The sequence below is a fragment of the Rhamphochromis sp. 'chilingali' genome, assembly GCF_963969265.1.
Source record: "Rhamphochromis sp. 'chilingali' genome assembly, chromosome: 10".
In the NCBI taxonomy this organism is placed as follows: domain Eukaryota; kingdom Metazoa; phylum Chordata; class Actinopteri; order Cichliformes; family Cichlidae; genus Rhamphochromis; species Rhamphochromis sp. 'chilingali'.
Window position 1 is genome coordinate 2,544,602 of NC_137937.1, and position 27,195 is coordinate 2,571,796.

The window sequence follows — 27,195 nt, forward strand, 5'->3', positions numbered from 1 at the left end:
GGGGGCCTAGCAAAAAAAGTTTGGGAACCACTGCATTATACAATAAATGCTATAACAAACAAAAGCAACTGACAAACCGATCTGAAATAAATCTCTGCATAACGTTCAGGCAGCCTGTAATCATCCTTTGAAAGAATAATTTTAAATTCTTTAAGAATATAAATAAAAAAGTAACAACTGCAGGAGAAATTTCAATATAGAACCAGGCAAAGTTTTACCTGGTGCAGTTTTGCACATTTAACCCTGAGATGCACACGCGGGGTCGTTTTTGACCCCACGTGTTTTGATTCTTCAAAATCTTTAAAATGAAAAGTTGTAATATATTCATATTCCAGGTATTCTTCATAAAACATGTTTGGGACATGAGGCCATTTGCATTTGTATTTACTTTTTCATTATTTTTTAAAAATTGCAGTTCTTGTATCACTACCCCACTCTTCCACAAGTGGCGTCAAAAATGAGCCCAAGCAGTTCCTATGAAATCTTCTATGAGCTTTTCATTTTTAGCAACTCCGACCGTCCCACTTACACTTCTGATGTCAGCAGTCTCACCACCGAGATCATTTTTACACAGCAACATATACAGTATGTAAGTATTATCTCCATTTATGAACTTGTTTTTCATTGTACCGTCCATGTGTTTTTGGGAGTCCTCTGCATAACCCATTGTAAAAGGAAACTATGTCAATTTGAAGATATTTGCCATTTCTTGCGCTTTGATGACAAGAGGACCAGAGCCAACCGACTGAAACAGACCACATGGCAGCTTCCTGCTACATATGGGACCTGTTCCTGATCAACTGCAGGTAGGAATTCATCCCCAGTGATTGTGTCACAGTGGATGAACAACTTGTGCCTTTCAGAGGTATGACCCAGCTTCTACAGTAAACCGAGTAAGCCCACCAAGTATGGCATAAAAACCTTCTGGGTTTGTGATGCACGCATCCCATATGCAATTGATGGGATTGTGTACCAAGGCAGACAACCAGGGGATGACACCCAGAAGAATCTGGGGGAAAACACTGACAGTCAGTTGTGCAGTGGATTCAGACACACAGGCCACAACATCACCACTGACAACTTCTTCACCATCTTGCAGAGCATCTCCTTGAGAAGGTTCTGACTATTGTGGAAACTTTGCGACAGAACAAGCCAGACATTCTTCCAGTCATGAAGGCTTCCAGGTCCAGAGATGTCCACAACCTACATCCCTGATGCAACGGGAAGGTGTGGAGTGAAAAAAGAACGGCTGCAATCCAGCCACAGGAAAGAAGCACACAGGGCCAGCAGAAGAAGAAGAGGTGCCAGTTGTGTCCAAGAAACAAAGATCGCAAAGCCACTGATTGCTGTTTGAAATGCAATACCCCTGTGTGCAATGATCACAGCCAGAAGCAAGTAGTTTGTGACAGCTGCACGCAGTGAGAGGAGATAAGATGTTTTTGTTGTGTTATGGTCTCCGGACCTCTTTTCGTCCTCCAGACATAGGGACAAACATGTTTTGACACCTGATTGATTGACTGATTGTTCAGTGCTAAAATGTAAATGAAAAGTAAACAATGTACATGTCAAAAATGAAATTTCTCTTTTGTTTGAACAAAATATATAATCTTAATCAAAATTAGAGAAATGTCTTTCTCGTGGCTCAAGAGTTGGGAGCTCGCCTTGTAATCGGAAGGTTGCCGGTTCGAGCCCTGGCTTGGACAGTCTCTGTCGTTGTGTCCTTGGGCAAGACACTTCACCCGTTGCCTACTGGTGGTGGTCAGAGGGCCCGGTGGCGCCAGTGTCCGGCAGCCTTGCCTCTGTCAGTGCGCCCCAGGGTGGCTGTGGCTACAATGTAGCTCCATCACCAGTGTGTGAATGTGTAAAGCGCTTCGGGGTCCTTAGGGACTAGTAAAGCGCTATATAAATACAGGCCATTTACCATTGCAAAAGCGCTTTGATTTTGTGGAGGGGGGGGGTAGTGATACAAAAACTGCAATTTCTTAAAATTAATGAAAAAATAATTAAAAATGCAGTTTTATGAGGAATACCTGGAATAAGAAAATGTTACAACTCTTCATTTTAAAGATTTTGAAGAAAAACAACCCAGTTTATTGCAAAAACGCTTTGTTTTTATTTGGGGTCATTTTTGACCCCACTCGTGGAAGAATGTGGGTATTGGTAGGTTGTGCATCCAAGGGTTAAAAGAATGCGCTGTAGAGAAGCTGAAGGCTATACTCACTGGCAACGCTTTCCAATGTAGCCAGGAGGACACGAACAGGTGTGAGTTTCCTGTGTTTCCACACAGTCTCCTCCATTCTCACACTTGAACTCCAGACAGTTATCCACCTCTGCCCCACAGTCTTTCCCTTTGTATCCAGGCTCACATTCACACTGGAAGTCTGCCAGGAGGTCTTTACATGTCCCGTAGACACAAGGCGTTGAAGAACACTCATTTATCTCTGTTTCACACAGCTCCCCCTCCCATCCAGGTGTGCAGCTGCAGTTAAACTCATTAAACTGGTCCTGACACACACCCTGGTTGAGACAGGGCTGCGAATCACAAATAGGTGCACCTCGGCACCCAATGCTTGGCTCGTGGCCACCCACTCTGGTGAATCGGCTCATCTGAGGTGGATCTGCTACCTTTATGAGCGGTAGGTAGACCCCACCCAGCCTCACCTCTCCTAAACATCCTGTGTACTTTTCTGCCAGCCAGATTTTGGTGTCATTGAGAAAGTTGAGGTTGCCAGTTGTTCCAAAGCTGACACCAGCTCTCTGTCCATCTACGGTGAGGCGCCAGCGCGACTCTGACTGTGTTGGGTCAACCATGGTGAGCTGAATGTGATGCCATGCCCCATCAGCGATTGTCCTGTCGCTCGTGAAGGCCTGCAGCTCTGCACCATCCCCACTGTCCAGTTTGACCAGCAGGCTGGAGTTGAGCAGGCCCAGGCAGAAGACCTCGGTTGTGTTGACAGAACGCAGCAAGATCCCGTTCTCATCCCGTGTTCGTACGTTCATGGTGATGTTGGTTATGGAGCTCAGCAGGGAGCTTTGGGCAACGTACTGGAGAGAATTGTCCTGGAAAATGGCTTCAGTTAAACCTGTGAGGGGAAAACGTCATGAGAGTTACTGGCACTAACAAACAGGAATATTAGGAAACAATTTTTGAAAAAATAAATGCTGCTGGTTCAGAGACATCACGTTAATTTTCACCTCCACCAAGGAGGTTATTGTTTGATTTGTCTGTTGGTCTTTCCTGAAGGATATGGCTGAAAGTTTGATCAGAGTTGAGACTTCGCCCACCTTAGACGTCTTTTAGAGTCGAATCTTGACTCAGGAAGTATTGAATAACACTGTAAGACTGAAATAAGAAAACTTGGAAGACAGTGGCATCATGCTAAGAAAATAACTAATCCAGGCCCAGATATCCTTCTGGATCAAGGGACCTGCTTTATTCAGCAAGTCTTCTGTGGCAAACACTTTGTAAAAATGGGAGGAAAGAATTACTTTTAGAATTAGATGAGCACTAAAAATGATTCCTGCTAATTGATTAAGTCTCAATCAGTCACACACACTCTTAAAGTGCTTTTATCTAACTTTCACAGACTCGGGGTTCAAGTATTTTGTCCAAAGAGACTTGGACACATGGACTGGAGGATCCGGGGATCAATCCACTGACCTTCTGACTGATGTACCATCTGCTCTACCTAGTCTATCATATTTGATACATCAGATTTTTAGTCTTCTACATCAGCAGTGTGATTTCTTGCTTTCCCTCCAAAAAACCTAAATAAATTGCAAAATTCATTTTTAAGCACAAAAAGAACCAGAAATATCAAAGATTATATAAATTCATATCCAGATTATTTTGATTTTTTAAAGAGCTAAATGATTAGCTGTAGCACCAACAAAGTAAAGAGTAACACTTGATAACTAAACAATATAGTTCTGTAGAACCATTGTCATGTTGCTCTCTGTGCCACTTCAATGCTGCTACACAGTAAAAGCCATCTTTCAGGTCCAGATGACCTACAGTGTGACAGATTGGGTGTGATATAACCATTCCAACCTGCACCTCTGGCTAACCAGCATGCCTGTCGCCATGACCTAGCAAAGAAGCGCCTGAAAAGTGTTTCAGTAAGGCCTTCTAGCTATCCGCTGGGCTCTCCTTGTGTAATGACTCGAAAAACATCTGGCTGTCACTCGAGACACTATTTTGAGGGAATTGAGCCAACCCCATTCAGTGTTTTGGACCCATCGAAAAGGTCTTGGCAGATTTGGGAGGCTATGCCTAACCGTTATTATGGTGCATGGTAAGTGATATGTTTAAAAGTTGGGTAGGACGTTCTGTGACAAACCACTGGTTTGTATTTATGGGAGGGGGTGTTACGGCCCTAGCTGGGCCTCCTGAAACTGCCCTTGTGTGGGCGTGGTGTTTTTCTCCGCCTCCTCCTCTCTTGCCACGCCTACCCCCTCTGTTTCTCTCACTCTCCTCTCTCCCCAGGACACAGCTGCTCTTAGTTAGCCTCGTTTGCCACCTGAATCCAGTCAGCAATCACCTCTGAGGCTATTTAAGCTGGGGATGAGCTGTGAGCAGCGTGGTTTTTTCTCTGGTGTCCTCACATTGGGTGTTGAAGTTGTTGGGAGAGATCCTATAGTGTGGAAGCAGTGTGCAGTGTAACTGCTTCACGTGAGTAGTGTGGGCTTGTGGGCCTCGGCAGCAGTAAAGCTAGCTGCTGCTAGTGACAGGGTGAGCTTGTGGGCCCCTGGAAGTGCCTCCTCGTGGTGTGTTTTTGTTTGGTTGTTGTGTTCTTTGTTGTTGCAACCTTTTTTCCTTTTTCCAAGTGTTATTGGTAAAACGGCGTTGCCGGCTCTTTATGTTAAGATTATCTAAAATAAAGACTATTTTATTTACTAAAAGCCTCTGTCTGTTTTCCTTTCATTCTGTTCTGGACTCATTTCTTACTGGTCCCCTCACTCGCATGCCTAGACCCCTTCGGGGGGAACGTAACAAAGCCATAAAAAACTACTTCAATATGATGCAAAATAATGTTTATGCACCTGCTACAGAGCTGTTAAGGTCACCGAGTCTCTCTGTCAATCTCATGAGAGGTCCTCCTAAAAATCTAATGTTAAAAACTTTAATACAAGATTCCTGATTTAAAAGAAAAAGAGCAGAAACAAATAAACCTGAATCTCTCTGGTTTGAAAAAACACAGTGCCAATCACTGCTCAGGGATTACTCACACTCATAACCATCCTGCAGCTCCATGCAGCGCACTCCCTCGGGGCAGGGCTTTTCGACGCACCACAAGCGAGTCTCGCATAGCTGACCCCGGTAGTTGGTGGAGCAGTTGCATCTGAAGTCATTCCAGGTTACCTGACACTGTCCACCATTGAAACACGGTTCATCCTGTGCACAGACAAACACAGATGGATGGATTAGACCATCGCTTGTAAAATCTCTCACCTGATGCGACCGCATAGGTTAAGGCTACTAAGAGGATTGAGCGCTAACTTACAGATCAGCAGGATTCTCAACCAGATGAATGATAATAGGGTTATCACAACCAAGCTATTAGACAGTCCTGCAATTGCCATGAGATACAAGAGCCATATATTTTCCCATAAATCAACTTTGCAGCGTATATTAATCTCTCTCATTTCATTTTCATTTTGTCTGTAGTCAAATAGAAATGTTTCCAAACAGGAAACCTCACTGTGAGGGGACTGTACTTACCAATCCATCACCATAATAAATGATTATAAATAAAACTGTAAATCATGAGAAATTAAACAGGGATGCACCGCATCCTTTACCTTGCACGTATCATCACTTTGGCATCCTGGCAGCAGGTTATCCTCGGTGCTTGCCTGGTAAACCTCCATCCCCTCTGGATAACCTTCAGCAACCAGATGCTTGTGATCCAGTCGAATGTCCTGCAGACAGCCCTTGAAGTTTCCACCCCAGGCATTTGTGCTCTTGCCTGCAGGGAGCCCTCCAACATATGCCACATCCCCGGCTTCTACACTCACATTTCCTAAGGCACGATTATTGCCCGCTTTGGGAAAAACCACATGGCCACAATGTACCTTTACAATCACCAAATTATTTTTCCCATCAGTAACTGATCTCGCTTCTGAGAGAAGCGTGGTGTGAGGACTGTAGAGAGCAACAGTGCCTTCTTTCAGGTAGATAGTCAGGTAGGCGTCTCCTTCTCGATGGAACTGCAGGAGCATGCCACTGTGTTTGAGAGAGCGCATAAAAAACGAAACGCTAAAGTTGTCACCGTGAGTTTCTGATATGTTGAACATAGAATAGCTGGTGCTGTTTTCATGTCCAAAGGTCCAGGAAGGGTACTCTGAAGTAGGGGGAAGAAGGACAGAGCTTTAGTATTTTATCTCATGAACTATTAGATTTTATTATATTTATTATGCAAATGTGTTAGTTTTTATTTTCATATTAAGATTTTAAGTACTAAACAAATGACGAGCACTGTGACATGTATGAATCAGGCTGACTGCAGAGGTTGGTTAGTGAGCTCTTCAGTAGCATCAGTAGCATTTACTATTACATTCTTTCTTTATGATATTATAATTTCATTATGATTATTTGTGTGATATATCATATAAGATCCTAGAGCAAATAGTAATTTCTTTCATTCAAAAACTAAATGTAATTGGCTAAATTAGTTTAAATTAATGCCAAGTTGTGCAGAAACCACAACTGCACTCTAAGGTCAAATAAAAAGGTGTTACTCAGTTTTTAACTGATGCATTTTGGGTCATTTTCTGCTTTTTTATTACTTTACTTTTATTACTTTTTCTATTATTTTATTACTTTACATTCTGTAATCAGTATTTTTGAAACAATTTCATTCAATTTTCTTTTATTTCTATAGTGTAATTTCACAACAACAACAATCCCCTCAAACAGAACCTACTTTGAACAATGAGAAACCATTTTCAAGACTTGGCCTGGGCTTGAACATTATTAACAGATTTTGACCGATGTTATTATTTAAAAGGAAGCCATAGTCTGATAAAACATTTTTGCTTAGTTTCACTGAGCTGTTGAAAGGTGCTTTGCCTTTATCAATCATTAGTTTGAATTTTCCCTCTTACAATTCTAGTTTTGGTGGAAATTACTCTTAGCTGGTAAGAGGTGATTTTGCTTAATATAACCCTGGAGTCACTTTTCAGTGCTTCTGGTTTGACTGGAATATCTGCTTCTTATAACATATGGCTGTTGACGCAGATGCAGCTAGCATTAAAGCTGTTACTTGTAACCTCTTAACATCCACTAGATCAAACCATGTTTACAGATGGTGTTGTGTTAAGGTTGCATTTTAAGAAGATGTAACATTTGAATCAAGTCTCTTTTTGTGACCTCGCAGTTCATAGTTATACCCAACAGGTAAAATTTCCAAATAAAGGGAGAGCTGTGAATCTAACCATAACTAGGACACCTGGGATTTTGTGTGTTGGGTTACTAAACCTAAGAAGTTTTTCCCTGTTCTGTTAATTTGTCCAGAAAACCCTTTTTTTCAGTCGAAGCAGAGGTGAGATGTTTACTCCTACCTTTTCCACAGTTTTCTCCATAGTACGGTCGATGGCACTGACAGCTGGCACCGACCCACATATCCACACACTGTCCACGCTGCATGCATGGGTCCTCACCACACCAGTCTGGTTTGGTACATCCCAGTTCCAAGCCTGAATTCTCCTCCCTGATGAGATCTTGAGGCAGCAGCAGCTTATAGTCAACTTGAAAGTCTTCCATGCAGCCGATGAATGCCTTTCCACTGGACAAGTTGCCCACATATTTCTGTGGTGCCCCTCCTATATACAGCTGTTGGAAGGAGCTGGATTGGAGGAAGATCAGATGGTTTCGACCCTCATTCTTTACTTGGCATCCTTCCTCACAGCCGGGTCCTTTTACAGCCAGAACCAATCTCTCATCCATGGTCACGGTTACCGTGTGCCATTCTCCATCATTGACTGGGCCTGGGTAATTGGCCCACAGTAGCTTCCCTGATTTTACCTTTGCTTGGAGGGAGCCTTTGACAAGCTCGAGAGAGACAAAGTTCTCCACGGTGCCCCGGTAGTAGAGCACCATGTCAGGAAGAGTACTCCTGAATCGAAGCTGCATGTGTAGAACATTTGGCTTTGTCTTGTTCTTGAAAACAGGCAACTGCATATGGACGTAACCCTCTGAGTTGAAGGAGAAGGTGGTGGAGGTATTGCAGTGATCTCCTGTCCAGCCAGCAGGACACACACAGGTGTAGCCGTGTTCACCGTTCTTGATCAAAACAGGGACGCAGCCTGCTCCATGCTGGCACTGGTGCTGCCGGCAGCCGACGAGCCTGACGTCGCAGTCTGGCCCCCCCCAGGGCTCATGGACGGGCTCCAGCACAGGGCAGTGACACCTGTAGGAATTGGCAGCATCTTCGCAGGTGGCGCCGTTCTTGCAAGGATTACTGTCACACTCGTTGATGTCTACCTCACAGTGTACACCTGCACGAGGAAACACTGACATTTAGTGTCACTGCAACTTACTCCAGCAACACTCGTCCAACTTTGCCATGCTAAAATACATTCACATGGATCATATTTTCACTACAACATCTCTTAGATATCAAGTCAGTGAAGCACACATGTAGATGAAGACAAGGGATGAGCTTTCTGCGATTAACGGATGAGGAAATGACCTGAGGAAATAGCTGTTAATTTCACAATTAGACAACAATAGGATCTTCAGTCTCCCTAACACAATTAACTTAGTGACTGTCTTGTTGACTGCACCAACTGAACCTTTAAATATTGCATTTGTTAGCTGTGTATGACACACCCTCTGTGTGATCGGTGGTCAGCGCCTTGTCAAACTCTGTTCAACGTTAATTCTCAACAGCAGCAGTCAACTTGCATTAACCTAGTCCTCTGAAACACTCTAAACCCGAGGTGTCCTAAAGCTGCTCCTTCAGGCTGCCAATGCGCCACTCTCATAAAAACCTTGCAACTCTATGCAAATCTCTTCTATGCAATCAAAGAGTGCTGCATCATACCTGTTACCCACCAGGGCCCACAGCAGCAGCACAGCAGCAGCACCAGCCTCTTTTCTTCCATGACCCACTGAGGCACTGGACGACACACAGCTCACACTGGATGAGTGAAGTGACATAACCAAGTCTTCTCTCTCTCTAACATACGCACACACATAAACCAGAGGTGCCTCCTCTTCTCTACTCTGTACCAGGCAGACAGGCAGAAGTGATTACACCAGCCCTGCCCACCTTTCCTTCTGCCTTTTTTCTCCCTCCTCCATCAGTCTGTGAATTCCTCCCTCCCTTCTTCCTCCTCCTCCTTCCTCACTCACACCCTATACTCCTACTCCTATCTGCAGCTCAGTCTTATCAAAGCGATTAGCTCCCAGCCTCCAGCTGGCTCCTGTCAGTGTATGACAACAGGAATGCTGAGCTGCAGTCCCCTCCTTGCTCCATGAGCTGGTTTGTAGTTACTCACCAGTGCCAAGTACTTCCTGGAAAGAGCCAGCAGGAGGTGCTGCATGTTCAGTGTTTAAGGTGTGTGGGCCAGGTTTGAAAAGCACCGGACTATATAATAATATATACAATATATATCTATATTTCATTTTGTTTAGACCCTCTGCTCTTGTATGAATTAAATCCACAGCGAAATCATTAGTAGCAATGAACTGCACGTGCTTCTGACTGAAAGCTGGATTGATGACACTCACAGCATAATGAAGAGCTGATCGAATAATCACCCGCTGCAGACACTATAGTTTTGAACACTGCACCAGTAAAAACAGGAGCGGTGGTCAAATTACTGTGATATGTAAAAATTATTTTATTTGTAAATTTTTGTCATGTAACAGATATTTGATTTTTACATTTCTAAGCTTTATTAAATATATAAAAATGTCTCTATGTCAACATTTTCTCCTATAATTTGAAAAAAATGATTCATCAGTTAGTCTTGCACCTCTTAACTTGCAACAAAGAACATATGCATGTAGCACGTTTCTACCTAAGCACTCAAAGAGCTTTATACATGTCCTATTCATCCATGTAAGTGCTTTCTAGCCAACATTCACACTCCAATGAACACATCAGGAGCAACTTGGAGTTCAGTATCTTGCCCAAGGAGATCCAATTAGCAGACGCCCTGCTCTACCTTCTGAACCACAGCCAGCCAGGATACTGTCTGAGATACCAGGGGCTTTGACAAAATAGCAGTACTTGACATGCTGGGAACAAGTATAGGATGGACCATTATTTCAGCCACAGTCATTTTCAACCACTACAAAAATAAGAAGTCCTTCAACAGATGATCTAGCATCCCAGTTCAAAAGAAGGAAGAGTCTAAATTCAGGGAAGAACCAAAAGAACATTAAGTGTTGCAAGAAGCATGAAAAACCCGGCACACCAAGGAAAAGTATACGCATAACATGTTTGATATAATCTTCAGATTCTACAAAATAAGAGTTTCCTTGTGCATCATTGTGCTGTTCTAAGTACACCTGCTCCTGGATATAGTGCAGGATGGAAGACACATGACATATGTATCATTTGGATAAGGTCTTTGTTTATTGTCCTTTATTCATTGGACTTTAATTAGGCTACTAAGCAGCTTTGCTGTAATCCCCCCCCCTCCTGACAAGTTTCTTAGGAGACCCACATTTAATGCCTGACATATGGCACCTTCTATTGGCTCTGTTGTTTTCAGCTATGCTTCTCTATATCATGTGCGCTCTCATCCACTCCTTTCCTCTACTGTCATCATTTTGTTAGCAAATACGCTCCGATTTTCTTGATGAGAGCCTTCGGCTGAACTCATCACTTCCAGAACAGATTTCTGGGCTTCCAGATTAGTGATGTGGGTCAGTTTGTTTTCAGTAGTTTGGAAGCACTTTTGTTTGGCATAGCAGATTCTTAGGTAATCCATCTACACTGACTCCTAATGAAAATGTTCAATTTTAACTGTTTAGTTCAAATTGTCACACAAACGAGGACCTTGAGGTAAAAAAAAACAGAAATATTTAAAAGGAAATAAAGAGTTTTTTAAAGAGATACTGTCGTTTCTGCTCCAGCTGACGGTGATTTTTTAGTGCAGGCAAGGCTCAGCACACACTTCACCACTGTGACACCAGATCAGGCTACATCACTGATTCTATATCATCTGTCCTGGTAGATTATATAACAGCCTCTACTTTGTGACACTGAAGGAAGAGAATAGAAAACACAACTTGTTAGGGGGTAAAATTAAATAGCTGATAAGAGGTGTCTCCTACCTGTAAAGCCATCTGGACAGACACACTGATAAGAGTTGACGAGGTCCTGGCAGCTTCCTCCATGCTGACATGGAGCAGACTCACACTCGTCCACATTAACAGAGCAGTCGTCTCCTGCAAGAGGATTATATCAGTGATATTTATATCCACGTCACCTTCACATCAACGAGGCACATGCAGAGAAACTCAAGTGGTTTTTGTCTGGTTTACCAATGAATCCTGGCAGACAATGACAGATGAAGCCGGCGGCCACATCATAACTGAAGTCAGCAGTGCTGAGTTCAGGAAGCTCTCTGTAGTTCACGACATCTGAGCGTTGAAAACACTTTCCACCATTGTGACAGGGATGCTGCTCACACTCATCTATATCCACCTGGCAGTCGTCTCCCTCGTAACCTGCTTGCACATAAACACAAACACATTATATACTTATTCTTATAATAATATTCAGTCTGTCAACATACTTACATGGTGGTAAGAACATCATGCTATATTGCCTCAGTCCTACAATAACTACAAAATAAGAAATATTCAAATATTAAATATATTAAAAAATACTTTCTGAGGAGGATCAAATGTAACCAAAATAAACATTTTACTGAAATATTCAAGCCCCCCAAGACTTTTCTAAAGCTGTTTCTTTAGTTACTCCCCAGAACGACTGTTTCTTTCTTTAGCAGGACATCGTTTCCACTTTCCTCCTTCCATTAGATATGAGATTGATTGTTTCTGAGCAATCAAAGCAGAAAACGGCGCCAGCATGTCAGTGTTTTAAGTGTGCTGAGCAATGCAAAGTTAGAAATAATCTCTGAATTTGTTGTTCAGAAGCTGATGTGATGCGTCCAACACAACAGCATGTTTACAGTTCGTTGGATAGTTTGATTTTAATAATTCATGTGATTTTTAAAAGGCTTTAAATTAGTGTAAATAATCAGACTCAGGGACACCTGCTAAACACAGCTTAGCTTTTCTCATCTTCAGCCTGCGTCTGCATCTTTGTACGTCCTCCTACGTTAAAGAATGTCCCTGCTTTTGAATGGTGGCTCTGCTCTTTATGCCCTCAGACTCAAGAGTCCTTAACTGCTTTGTTCAGTGTGATTCATGCATGGGAAACCCCGCAGCTTTTCTTTTTTTCACTTTTTAGCATTTTTGGTGAGTAGTTATATAACACAAGCCCTAAACCATGGTGAGAGGTGGTTTAGACTTTAAGTTGAACCACAGCGTACCTGGCCAACACAGGCACTTGTACTGATTGGTCCCCTCCAAACACGTGGCTCCGTTCTGGCAGGGGTCAGAAGCACATTCAGGAATATCCTCTTCACAGTAGTCGCCTACAAAGCCTGTCCCCTCACAGTCACAGACATAACTAGAAGAGACAAGATAGGCAGTCTTAGACTGATTGAGCATGTCTATCATACTACACATTAGATTACTGTTGCAGCTGGTTGACATAGAGTGCATTTTAACCTCCTAGCACCTGCTGTCTGTGTGTGGCATCACATTTTGGGGTGTTTAGACCAAAATACATTTTGCTCTACAAGGGCCTGATATCCACTTACAAGGACTTTACACTGCCACTGTTCGATCCAAGTTTAAAGCCAATGTCCTCAAATGTGGATCTGATTTTTCTCAGAAACAAAAACCAGGTTAAGAAAAATGTTGTAATTCTTTGTTTTTACATTCATCAGGTTCCAATCAACCCAAAAAACAAAGAGAAATTAAAGATGCTGCCATGGAAGAGTTTGGGTCTTAGGAGGTTAAGATGAAAACTTCCCACTGGGCTCCAAGTATCTTGTTATCGCCGCTTGACCTCAACATTGTACACAAAACACAAATATCAGTGAAATTGTAAAAGATTAAATTTTTAAAAGTGCATCCTCACATGTGACAAGCTGAAACAATGAAATGTTATGTTTTGATTTATTTTTATTTTATTTTTTTACAAAAAATATACAAATGGAAACAATGTTTTGCTGTGTAATTCATAATAATTCTACTTGAATAATACTACAAATGCAGACAGATCAAAGAGTTTTAGTATCAAAGCCACTGACTTGATTTCTTATAAATCGACTTTTTTCAGCTGTAAGAAAATTCCTTTTTTTATTACACTGACAAAATAATGGTTGCAGCTGTAAACAAATAATAAACATGTACTTGTGATGCTAAATGCAACTTAAGTACAGGCCAGTAAAGCAGCTTCTCATCAAAAAATCAATTAATTTAAATAATGATTTTTCTACGATTTTGTTTCTAAATGATGTTCACTCATTTGATTCTGACTCAGTGTAAGATTTACATACTGATGCTTATAATGTGAAACTACTACATCCTTTATCTTCTTCACTCGATGCTGTTAAAATACATTTTACTGTCCCAGGCATTCACAGCACCTACAGCTGTGTGAGGACTATGACCGTGACAGACAGTAAGAGGATTAATTCCTGTCCTTGATCAATTTTAATGTCTGCCGTGCAGTCCTGGGCAGACACAACACAGACTGACACAGTGCACCTGTATGTTAGTGTACACTAGTCTCTTCCTAACACCGATTATCTTCTGTTTTTCAGTCCACCTGACTGTTAAATATTCTGCTCATTACCTTTATCCTGCTAAATTATAAGGTTTGATTACAGTGATTATGAGGATTATGAGTCGTGTTGTTGCACTGATGAATTCCTTCTATTTGATGTACTACTACTTATATGTACTACATGATTGTACTACACATGTTTTTATCTTCAGACACAGCTGTGCCATTTCAACAGTACAAAATGCTGTCAGTTTGAAAAACAACGAATAATTATTTCACTACAGTAAATATCACTACATATCAAAACAGTTTGATTTGCTAAAGTTTTACTTTGGTTTTTGATGCTTTGAATCTGTTGTATTTCCTTCTTCAAACAGCTCATTTGCACAGTAAACTATGAGGGTTACATTTTTTACATGTAGAAAAATTAGGCATGTCAGGGACACCCCCACCCCCGACTCTAATCATTCAATTCTAGTATGAAGATATGGTTCAAGTTTAAGTTTAGGGAAACAGCCCCGTATGGAAAATATATTTATAGGTCTTATAAAGTTTGTATCTGTCTTGTGTGAAACTTGTATGAAAAGCATATAAGAGTGAAAACAGATATAAGATCCCTTGAAAAATTATATAAATAAAACTTGTATATGGATACTTCCTAAAACAATATATGGAAGTAATGAGAAAGTGGCCACTTTCATGAGTGAAGCATATCAGCCTTACATGAGTCACTATATGAAGAAGGCCACATCTGATGCAAGTCTTTTAAAAGTTTATTCTATTTCTTTTCCATATGGGGCACATTAATGACATCCAGGGTATATTCAGTATATTGAAAGAAATACTACCTGTTCACTCCGTCTATGCATTTTCCTGTATTTAGACAGGGCCAGCTGGCACATTCATCAATGTCGACTTCGCAGTCTTGCCCCTGGAATCCAGCCACGCACTCACACGAGTACATGGCAACATGATCTCGGCAGGTGGCGCCATTTTGACAGGGACGAACCTCACACTCATCGATCTCCACCTCGCAGTTAATCCCTGCAGAGGACACAGGCGGGATGGCAGAAGGCCAGCGCATGAGATTTGGCGATGCATTGTCATATATGTCCACAATGATCACATTTCACATTTGAAATAATCAGATGTAGGATTAGCAGTTTGAGGATAGACAGCTATCTCGGGGTTACTCACTGGAATTATTTTGCAGAGTTTCAAGAGATCATCTTTAGCTGCCACTGTCATGTGGTACAAACTACATTAAACTAAACAATGCCAGCTACCTGATTCACACTGTGTCACACTGTGATATACACAATGAGATGTTTTGTTCTCTTTACATCATATTCCAAAATATACCCTCCCGATTAAGCTCTGCAGTCTCAAAACTGCAGCTTCCTGTACCACTGCCTCGTATTTCTACCAGCCCAGCATCCTTTTGTAGGTTATTGAGGAATGTTTACGCATGACTTACCAATTTTAAATATAGCTTATTTTTGTTGAGCGATAAGCTTGGAGCAAATCAATAATCTGAAACCTGAGAATTTCCTGTTGTCCACAGCAACTTGTTCTCCCATCTGACACAATGATTAAACAGTACCTGGTCTATGTTACACCTACATGTTTGCTGGGAGTGACAAAGGTTATTTAAAGATGTATGATTATAATAAGACAAGAATTACAGACTATACACTGCTACTGTTAAATGAGCCAATATAAGTGTAATTAAATCTTATTGGACTTATTTGGGAAAGTATTCTAAACCTAGAACAGCCAGTTAAAGCTGTAAATTTAAAATATGTTCATATGAAGCTCGGTACCTTACAGTTCCTGGACTATGCTGCTCTGCCTGTTGTAAACACGACCTGCTTCAAATACCTGCTCACCTTTATAGCCTGGAGCACAGTCACACCTGTAGTGATCTACCTCATCCCAACACGTGCCATTATTCTGACAGGGTCGGGAGGCACACTCGTCGATGTCCAAATGACAGCGGGAGCCTTGAAATCCTGGCACACAGAAACACTGGTATGCATTCACTCCATCTTTACAGATGGCTCCATTCTGGCAGGGCTCCGACTGGCACTCGTCTACGTTCTCCTCACAGTTTGTCCCCTGGTATCCTGCAGCACACTGGCACAGGTGCCCAGTGTCAGGGATGTCCGTACAGGTGCCACCGTTCTGGCATGTTTCCTCTGAACATTTGGTCACATTATCCTGGCAGTGCTCACCACCAAAACCAATTGGACAGTGGCAAGAATAGCCATTGACTCCATCGACACAGTAGGACTTATTACCCTGGCAGGGGTTACTCTGACATTCATCAACACCCTGGGTGCAATTGAGCCCTGCGAAACCACCCGGGCAGAGGCAGCTGTACTTGCCAGTTCCAGGTTTGCTTGTGCAATTGCTGCAAGTTGCATCGATGCAGGCATCATACAGGTCCTCACAGTTTTTACCTGTGTACCACACTGGTTCTTTGGGGCAAAGGCACACGTAGTCGCCAAAGTGGTCAAAACAAGAGCCGCCGTTGTTGCAAGGAGACGATAAGCACACATCTTCTGCTGCTGTGCACAGCAGGCCTGGAAATGAAAGACAAACTTCCTGTTAAGAACACATAAAATCATGTTTCTTTACTGTCACTTTGTGATAGAGGTTTCTTCACTAACTCAGCCCTTAGAAGGGCTGTTTAGTCCAATTTGCTTACAACTCAAACATATAAAGTCTCTGTTAGCGTTGCACGTCGTGGCATTAGTGTTTGTCCCAGCTCATCACTTTAACCCAAACTGCAACATTTACCATCCTCAGTAGTTTTAGTAACTAAACCAAAGTGAGACAAACGAAGCCAAGCGATGAGTGAAGCAGCTCGTTTCACAGTGTTGTGATTTATTGAGGCCCCTGTTATATTAACACAGTCTTTAAAGCACGTATTATAAACACTAGTCAACATAATGGATGTCCACACTACACAGTATTTAGTAAACATTTTGAAACTTTACAAAAACTATAAAGATATTGTTCATATATATTTCTAACAATTAGTAAAAATTAATAGTAGTTTATTTATGTATTTTTTTGTGTGTAATTTCATTTATTTGAATTTATCTGATAAAACTATAGATAATTATGATAAATACCACATGGATCATTTACTGGAGCATGGAAATGTTTGTCAGGTTAACTGATCTTTCTACATTTGCCGCAGGTGTAGCTGCAGGAAGGATTCACCTTTGAGGTGCAAATGAGACTCACCCCGTCTCCAAATGTACGAAGCATCCTGCAGAGATGTTCATTTAACCTCAGCCTGTATACGCAATGACAAGAACAAATGTGGGCACTGCAACAAAATACCCGAGAAGTCATTTTATATGTTGAACCTTGCATTATAATAGGCTCTTCCAAAGTTTCGGTCTAGCTGTAAAATTACTCTTTATCACCCCTAAAGCAGAAGAAACACCTGTATGTCAAGAAAGCCCATTGTGACACCTCCCTCTCCTTCCTCCACTAACAAAGTGTTGGATTTTCACTACTGACATCTACACTCACAAATTTATGGAATTACTGTAAGATGTTTTGAATAAAATCACCCCAATAAAATGGCAGCCACTGTGTCCCACTGCTAACAACCTCCCAGTAACAATCTGTTTATATCTTCCCTGCAACACCTACAGTCCTCATTTCCCACTGTATCCACTTTAACACCCCCAGTTCCTCTCACATGCATTTGCTATCACCTTCTTTATCTGCTCTTACTTCCTCCTCACATGAGTGTCTCACATCTCCATGCACCACCTTTCTGCTTTCCAAACCTGAGAAGTGCTGCATTGTTTGTTTCCTCTGTTTTAATTTCATAGTTGATAATAAGCCTCAGCATGCTCACTTATGACCAATAATCACACTTATGATGACAGGAAACAGGAGGAAAGAGAATGAGACTGAAGATTAATGGCTGTAGTGAAGGAGTAGACCGAATACAACGCTGAGGCCGATAATCCAACGTGGAGACTCTTAAAAAACAAAGAATAATAGTCTTCATGTTATATTATAGACATATTATAGTCTTCATGTTATATTATAGACATATTATAGTCTTCATGTTATATTATAGACATATTATAGTCTTCATATTTGAGTGTCTAAAGTGAGCCCTGATATAATTACATCTTTTGAGTTTGAAATTAAAACAAAATGTCAATCTAAGAAAAGAATAAAACTTAAATATCTGAAAGTTACTAAATATTTATATATTTCTTATACTGTTTACAGCAAAGTGGTGAGCACTATAGTCTCTCTGCCATCTGGCTGAAGCCTGTCTGTGTGGCGTTTGTTCTCCCCGTGCCTGCATGAGTCCTCTCTGGGTACTCTGGCTTCACCCCACAGTCCAAAGACATATTAGTCAGGAAACACTTGAGCTGAGGACAGTTTACTGTTCAGTGTTCATTATAAGCAGCAATGTGCACTACTAGCCAACTAGATCAGTTAAATGTTTGTGCGCTCTTTAGCAACACAAATGCCTGGTTAAAGGACATTATTCAGAGTTCATAGATAAAACTAGTTAATTGTTGGTCCTAAGCACAGTATGTAGGCTGTATGAATAATACAAAGCACAACACATTTCAGCAGCACCTAAGACATAATTTATTTATTGACAAATGCAATTAAGGAAATCAGATAAAGGAAATCCACCACATCCAATAATTTGTCTAGCAGAGAATCATCTACTATAGATTATTATTATTATTAGTAGTATTGTCATTCTTATTATTACAGGTGGTACAGAACACAGAGGTCCTGAGGAGCCACCACAGCAGCTATTAAACTACAGATGCTTTAATATTTTATCTCTAATTCGGATTAGTTAGACAGCCTCCTGTTTAATGAAGTAGATCTAATCAAGTGATTACAACTGATAATGGCCTGCAACTGTGATACAAAATGCATTATGAAAATTACACTACTAAATTTGAATATGAAAGTGTGATATGTATTTGATAAAACATGGACTATATTGGTTTTGTTGTGTCATGATGAGCTGTGTGGCAGGCTAGGTTAGGACGCACAACTCTGAGACTCTCTTGACTTAAAGCAGCAGCTTTGCTAAAAGTAAAATACATGAACTAAACAAAAGGTGAGCTAGAACTACAACCTATACATGACCCGACCAGAACCGACAGCTAATTCGGAGATCGGGACAACAAACAGAGGGAGACTGAAATACACAGGCAGGATAAGGATGACGGACCAACCACAGGAGGAGAACTATGATTATGAAGCGCAAGAAACTAAACGATGTAACAAGAACACCAACCGTACAATAAAAACATAAACCTCCTTTTAAACCCAATTAAACAGTCCAAAACCTGAAGATTAAACGCTAACATAAGCACAAAAACTAACTGAACAAAACCAAGAAATATTAACAAAATCTCAAAAACACATGAACACTGGGTCACCAGATCCAGGACCATGACAGAAATGCAGCGAGTCAGATATTACGTTGTGTAGTCTCTCTTACATCAACATTTTTCTAGTTTTCTTTTTTTAGCCTCCCTCCTTCTCACCCCCTCCAACCTGCCTCCCCAGACTAGTATGGAAAGCTGAACTCCATCAGAACTCTGGGCTTTAACCCGCACTGGCTCTAATTCTCATCAGCACTGTAGAAGTGGGCAAACAGGGACAACTGCTGTCCTCACTCCTTCATCCAAACTCAGTCAACCCCTCACACATTCCAGGGAGATGATAACAGCTCCTCCTACACACACAGCCCATCAGCCCCCGTGCCATTACAGAACACATCATAGATCACGGCCGCACAGGGTCGATCCCTGACACTGACTGGTACCAGCCTCTCGATCCAACAATAACACTAAGCAGAGACGTGGACTGTTAGCAGGTAGAGTGATGTCAAACTGCCGACGCTCTCCAGAGACCTCAGCGTGTCTCTTTAGGGAGTCTTCACTTTAACATAGACCATGACCATTCCCTCTGATGAGAAGAAGGATATTGACTCAGTGTAATGCTCTTTTTTAAATCCCTCTTTTGGATAATAGTCAGATTTTCATTTGATTTGTATTCGCAGATTTCCTAACACTGAACCTAATCCATACTTTGAGCTCTAAAACATTGGGCAATGAGCTCAAAAAATACTTTTTTACTAGTAAAATACAAAATAATAATAGTGTGTCCCAGTCAGAATGTCTCTACTTTGTTGTTAAGACTTTGTAGAACCATTATTATATTTTTATATCAGAGAATCAGGGAATAGGGGTACATAGACCTTAACAGCCGAATACTCATGCATGGTTGTTACACACTTTGTTCCACAGGTAAACTCACTTTGTTTTGTTTCTAATTCTAGCAATTCATAGAAGACCTCCTCCTGTTCACCTGGATGTTCTGTAAGGCAGAGGTCTCCCATATGGAAAAGATATGTATAAATCTTATAAAGTTTGTATCTGTCTTGTGTGAAACTTGTATGAAAAGCATATAAGAGTGAAAACAGATATAAGATCCCTTGAAAAATTATATAATGAAACTTGGATGTTTTGGATACTTACTAAAACAATGTATGAAAGTAATGAGAAAGTGGCCACTTTCATGAGTAAATCATGTAAGTTTTTACTATTTCTTTTCCATATGGGCTCCAACCTTTTTTGCGCCACGGACCGGTTTATGCCCGACAATATTTTCAAGGACCGGCCTTTAAGGTGTCGCGGATAAATACAACAAAATAAAACTAGTACTGGTACCAAAAAAAAGAAGATTTATTCATAACACACGTGAAAAGACCCAGGAAAACCGAGTAAACGATAAAAAGGATAACAAAATAACACTGAAAACCAATAAAAACCCTGAAAACCAGACATTTCACACCTGAGCCTCAACTCTCGCGGCCCGGTACCAAACGACTCACGGACCGGTACCGGTCCGAGGCCCGGGGGTTGGGGACCGCTGTTGTAAGGCACAAGTAGAATTTGAGCAAAGCAGGTACATGTTCAACACAAGAGGTCCAACGAGGGACTCTTGAGGAATTCCACATGTTGGCTTTTCTCAAATTCATCGTTATCAAGTGACATGAAGTAGTGTCTATCATGTAAACATGACCTGAACCATCTTTTCCGCTCTATCCAGCAGTATCACCTGTGATCATTTAATACCAAAACAGAAGATTTTGTCTCATCACTATGCTGTGGTATGGACAAATCCAGCCTGAAGGACATGAAAAAGGATGTTTTGCATTATAAAGCATGTAGTTGTTGCCTGAAATAGAGAGTTATTAATTATCTGAAGCAAATCTGGGGCTATTCTAAATGTGCATAATTCAAGATAACCTTAAAGACAGAAACTTCAGTTCGAGTGTGATGTACTGTAAGCAGTCAGTAAAGTTCATGTACAGGCATACTTTAGCCATTAGATGTAATATGTTGTAGCAAAATGCATCATTTGAAATAAAGTCTGCTCTGCCTGTGTGTTGTTTCAGACATATACAGCAGAGTAATACTTACGTCATCATCTGTTCAAATATTATAAAGAAAACAAAAAGCATCCTGATGTCTCAAATGCTAATTAGAATAGATTTTTCCAACTTTGTCCCACATAACAAAAAGTTGTCAAAAGAAGCTGAAAATGTGCAGAAAAAATCCTTTAACAACAGTCCTGGAAAGAGGATCTGATTTAAGAACCTTATTTCTATGAGGCACTAGTGCCATCCAGTGCACCAACATGCCCACTATCACAGTGGGGAAAAAATTAACAGTCAAGACGTTTGACCACAACCGAAAGACACCAATACATTTTGTTTAAAACAAAAACAAAGGTAGGTGTTTTTTATTTTATCATTTTATCTACTTTTTGGATGTCTTTTAGACAAATGCTCCATTTGTCAACAGGAAGTGGTGAATTATTTCAATTAGCTTGAACCATCTGCAAAAGAATGGTTTATTTAAAATAAACTGCCAGATGTTTTCTTCCCCTCAATTCAGTTTAATTACATTGAATCGAATAGAAATCCAGCTTCAAAAATCAACTTCGTTTTTCACCCAAAGTTGAATGAATATAACCAATAATGATATTATTACTAATAATAATGATATAATCCCACCACTATTAATGATAAGATGAAGAAAAAGATGAAGAGGGGGAGAAAAAAATAATAATACCAATAGTACTAGTAAAGAAATAAGGGTAAACAAATATATAAAAAAGGGAACAGATAAATAAAGTTATGCATTATTATAAAATAGAGAGAATAATAAGGGGAAACTGGGAAATCCTGGAGCTAAGAAACTGTATCCGTAACCTTGGACTCAAGGGTTGGTTCTGGATGATCCTCATTAAGAGTAGCCATGGTGATTTTGAGTGCATCACCCAAATAAATGTTATTGTTTTCTGTTCATTACTGTATATGATTCACATACATATCTTCCCACTTAACAAGACCAGCTGGCTAACACAGTGGATACTTCCCCGGGTGGAAACAGCCCCCACACCCTAACGAGGAAGTTTATTGGAGGAGTGGACATAATGGTCTAGTGGGTAGCTGGAGAATAAATATTAGTGACTTGGCTTTCCTCCCCACAACACCTGATCCTGGGGATGTCCAGAGTGATGATGGTCAACCAGTAATCAAGGAGAGAGCTGGTAATGTTATACATTTGCCAGTTCTAACCCAATGAAATGTTGGCATTAAAAATAGATTTCTGGAGTTATTTCACTAACTTACTAAAAACAGCAAAACTAGAGCTAAGTGAATCAAATAGGTGACTACACATTTGTGCACAGATGGGTGCATTACAAAGGATGTAGATAGAGGTGTGTTGCTAGAAAATCAAATTCACTCTTGGCAGATGTAAAAGGCAGTCGATATGTGTTTACCCTGAGTCACGGCAACAGCACCACAGAGTCAACAGAGAGTACTGCTGCAGGGCTGAGGAAACAGCAGCGCTGTGAATCATAGATAAAGGGAAGCCCCTGGCTAACGCACGAGTTGAGCTCAGAGGAATTTTATTGAATCACCACAAGAGACTGGGCTCCGCTTTGGGCTCCTAATGCCCCACAGCAGGTGGCTGCTTTACTTTATACAAAAAAAGCACAAATCTTCTCTGACTCAACTAGCCACAGACATGCATTCTTTTGTCTCCTCCGTGAGTTACTGTAGAGGCCATGTCACTTTAAACTCACTATTTGTGTCTAGTCTGGAGGGAAATTTGTTTCTTCGTATAAGCTACACCAACTCCAATTATTTTCCGGGGAGTCAATTTGTCAGCTAGCTGCTCACAGACGTTTAAAAGTATAATACAAGGCTTCTATATACATCTTAGCCCCCATGTTTTTCATATTGTTAGTCACCAGTTTTCTATCCGCATTTCACAAATTCTTTTGGAATTAGACACAGCTCGTGTCCTATAGACGGGAATGGCTCTGACAAATGCACTTGTCTCCATTGTGTTCATCATCTGCAGAAGACAGCACTCAAGAGACCAATGGGTGAGTTTCAGGACATGTTGGTTTTGTATTTTTCCCATTTCCTAAAAATACCAAATTTGTTTTAAAGGTAACAGTAAATATATTTGTGAACAAACTCTATGTTGTTCAGCTTTTTGAGAGGTTTTCAAATGTGCTCATTGTTAAAAACTTTTTCTAAATACTTTTACTTTCATGTGAACTCTTCCAGTTTTCCAGTCTCTGTCATCCTCGTGTTCGTCTCTTCACCATCGCCCTGTCTCCTCTGTCTCTTCTCGCCTGCCTTCTTCTTTAAAACTTGCTGCGTGCCAGACCTCTTGCCATGCTCCTTAATACCCATCACCCCCTCCATTCATAGCCGAGACAAAAAAGCTGTGCAGCAGTGCAGCCGGACGCTCAGCTCGTTACCATAGTGATCTTTAACAATGCCACCCACAGCCAATCCATGCCGCCGTTCTACCACCGTTTAAATGAGCTTCAGACATTTCACACAAATGAAGGTTGCGGGAAAAATAGGTCAGTAGGGTTTCATAAGGTTTTGAACCCCCCCAACAGTACACACCCAGACACACCCTGCACACATTTAGGAGCCATAAGGAGCACACCTACTTAAACCCTGTTATATCTCTTGGTTCTCTGATAGAGTATGGATTCAGGAGGTTGAAGCATAAGCTCATTCGAGTTAATCTTGTGATCTCATGAGCACAGTATGATGTAAGTAAAGAAATGATTGTGCTAAACCTCCAGTTAAAAGATATATTTCTCACTTGTAGTTTTTAGCACACACAAAAAACACAAAAGAAAAAACTAAAGACACTTTGTAACTTGGTGCCATTTCCATGTTCATTAAGTACATTTGATCTTTTTCATAGTAACACTTCCCTCTAATAAAAAGGTGGATTCAAATCATAATAGCAGAATATGTCACAGAGCACAACAGAGCGTCCAGATCCCCTCACTGCAGGCGTCCTTTAATTTGGCACCAATATGTATACATTTGTTATACAATATGTAGTATATCTGTAACATCCTTTACCTTTAAATGAAAAACTTACCAAACTACTCTCACAGTGTGTCCTGTTAGTTTCCGTTTTTATACATACACACTGCAGCATAAGTCTAGTGTTATTGTTCTGTTTTGTCCACATATTAAATGCGGGCTTTTTTGTAAAATGCGGGATATTACCTTTCAAATTAAGTCTCATACACCAATTTTTGCACAGCAATGTTTGCTGTTAAAAGGACTTTCCATTTAAATGTTGTAAATGTTCAAATGTTTTATAATAAAATGGCCCCAACCCTAATCTTGGTGGGGTTGGGGTAGAGTTTGTTAAAGAGTGCAAAGTTATTTTAATAACAGGAAACAATATGTAGAGCTCCACAATTATAGATCACAACATTTGGATAGAACAGGATTCAATACCCTAAATGTAAATCATATTTGTGATTCATCAGACAACTTTAAATATGTACTTTCTGTTGATGATAGCACTATTTTCCGGTCTGGTGATAAATTAAATCCATCTTTATGTCCTGTTAGGTCAGCAGTGGTCTGCATGTTTATTTACTTAAGCACTGACGCGAATATGTACATGTGTATGTCTGCACAGAGCCATCGTGCTGTTGTAAAATACCTTATTAACTATTTGCGTTGTCGGAAAAGGGCAGCTTTATAAGATTTTCTTCTTCGTGCTACACTTTGGTTCGCTTTGATGTAACTGTGGAGGTTATTGCGATTTTATACATTCAAGACGAAAAAAATCAAAAACTCAAAGTTGGGAGCTCACCCAGTTTGAACATCGTCATGGTGATGAGCAGCGTCCTCTGATATCTGGACCAAACCTTTCCAAACTCCATGGTAGAGCAGGCTGCTAATGTCAGTCTCATGCGATGCTGTCAGTCCACAGGTACTCCATTCAGCAAGATATGCGCTCCAGCTGCTCCAAAGTTAGCTGCTCGGAGCAGGCGCCTCCATGCTGGACCGCTAAGTGTGTATGTGCGTGTGTGTGTTTGAGAGTTTGTGTGTGAGTGTCGCAGGGTCGAAGTTGGAGTAAGCAGAGCGTAATCACCCCAGCAGAGAGTGAAGAGTGGAAAACGTGGAGTGGAGTCATGGATCAGACTGAACGGGTCACTTAACTCCCTGCTCGCTGTCTGCACGAGACAGCTATCAATGATAAAACCTGCACACAAGACAGTCTAAACACAGTGGTGTGGATTCAGCGGCTTGTTTTATGCTGCAAATAATTATTATTATGCTTTTTAAAATAGCATAAAAATTATTTTTCCATCAGTTGATTGGCTGATATGTCGTTTCTCTTCCATTAAAATTTCAACTTGAAGAACTTGGTGAGAATAATTGCAGAAAGGGTATTTTGGGTTTGAATAGGACAAACCAAAAATGAACAAAGACTTTTATGAGGTAAATGCAAAGTCTAAATGCAAAGTCTGGAGCACGAGAAGTCCAGAAATTAATATAGTTCAGAAAAGTATAAGAATCAAGAAGAATATTCAATTCAATTCAATTTTATTTGTACAGCGCCAAATCACAACAACAGTTGCCTCAAGGCGTTTTATATTGTCAGGTAGACCACCACAATCATATGACCCCCTATGAGCAGCACTTTGGTGACAGTGGGAAGGAAAAACTCCCTTTTAACAGGAAGAAACCTCCAGCAGAACCAGGCTCGGGGAGGGGCGGGGCCATCTGCTGTGATTGGTTGGGGTGAGAGAAGGAAGACAGGATAAAGACATGCTTTGGAAGAGAGACAGAGGTTAATAACAAGTATGATTCAATACAGAGAGGTCTGTTAACACAAAATGAGTGAAGAAGAAATACTCAGTGCATCATGGGAATCCCCCAGCAGCTGGCACCTACTGCAGCATAAATAAGGGAGGATCCAGGGTCATCTGACGCAGCTCTAACTATATGCTTTAGCAAAAAGGAAAGTTTGAAAGTAGAGATAATGTCATCATAATATCAAAAGATGTCTGGAGAAAAGACAAAAGAAAAACTGGGTTATAACTACACTGAGGACAGGTGATCAGCAAGTGAAAACAATTAGCAGAGCTCGCAGATTAAAATCTAATAAATTAACACTAATTTTGGCCTCATTATTCTGAGGATTCCAAATGCAGATTCCCAAACCAACAAATCACTGGCCATGTCACTTTTCTATAGTCAGAGGTTTGTGTAAACAATGAAAATCACAGCTGTAGCAATATTTTAATCAAACAATGATGCACCACATCGTGCCCTAGACTGACATGAGCACTGACATAGGCACTGTGGGGATGTATACCAGCTTTCTATTCTTCTTCTATTGGCTGCTCACTTTTCTGCTTATAGCACCAAATCACAACAACAGTTATCTCAATTATCTGTCACAGATCATCTGCCTCAGTCTCACCCCATTCCTCACACCACCCTCTTCATATCCTCCCTCATGAACTTCCCTCATGATGTCTGTGTTTTCCTCCTTCCTGGCAACCCCACATTGAATGTCCTTTGTCCAATATTTCCACCATCCCTCCTTCTGAAACATCTCAGCCTTACCTCTCTCCCTGAGCTGTCTCTCTGTGGGATTTTCTGATAATTAAGAATAAATGAAGAATACCTGGGTGCACTCAGATGATTCTCTTTGAGCAGATCGTCACAGGTCAACTGTGATCAGTGAAAATATAGCAGAAATATTAGCTGAATCCACACATCGGGTGTGAGTCAGACTCTTGACGCAGTGTTACAAGTTCTTTCTTATTTCTCAGGTGTCAAACAGTAGTGTTTCATCACATGTAAGGTGTACTTTTCCATAAAACTAAGACTGACCTCAGACATTTAATGTTCTTGGTACATTTGAGCTTAAATTTTCATTGTGCACATGGTTGTTAACATAAACTAAAAAGATGG

At 40.8% G+C, this 27,195-nt stretch overlaps 1 protein-coding gene across 1 annotated transcript in view; it reads right to left on the reverse strand.

Annotated features, from left to right (window-relative positions):
* LOC308404923 (protein crumbs homolog 1-like) overlaps nucleotides 1-25,321 on the reverse strand; it is a 29,493-nt gene extending 4,172 nt beyond the window's left edge. Inside the window, exons 1-10 of the mRNA XM_080895221.1 lie at nucleotides 25,079-25,321; nucleotides 15,716-16,411; nucleotides 14,675-14,870; nucleotides 12,520-12,659; nucleotides 11,504-11,689; nucleotides 11,294-11,407; nucleotides 7,564-8,499; nucleotides 5,803-6,344; nucleotides 5,230-5,395; nucleotides 2,222-3,083 (exon numbers count right to left, since the gene is read on the reverse strand). Of these exons, the coding sequence (XP_080751347.1) occupies nucleotides 2,222-3,083; nucleotides 5,230-5,395; nucleotides 5,803-6,344; nucleotides 7,564-8,499; nucleotides 11,294-11,407; nucleotides 11,504-11,689; nucleotides 12,520-12,659; nucleotides 14,675-14,870; nucleotides 15,716-16,411; nucleotides 25,079-25,178 (3,938 nt within the window). The 5' untranslated portion in view covers nucleotides 25,179-25,321. The remainder of the gene's footprint in view (nucleotides 1-2,221; nucleotides 3,084-5,229; nucleotides 5,396-5,802; nucleotides 6,345-7,563; nucleotides 8,500-11,293; nucleotides 11,408-11,503; nucleotides 11,690-12,519; nucleotides 12,660-14,674; nucleotides 14,871-15,715; nucleotides 16,412-25,078) is intronic.
* Between the last annotated feature and the right edge of the window lie 1,874 nt (nucleotides 25,322-27,195).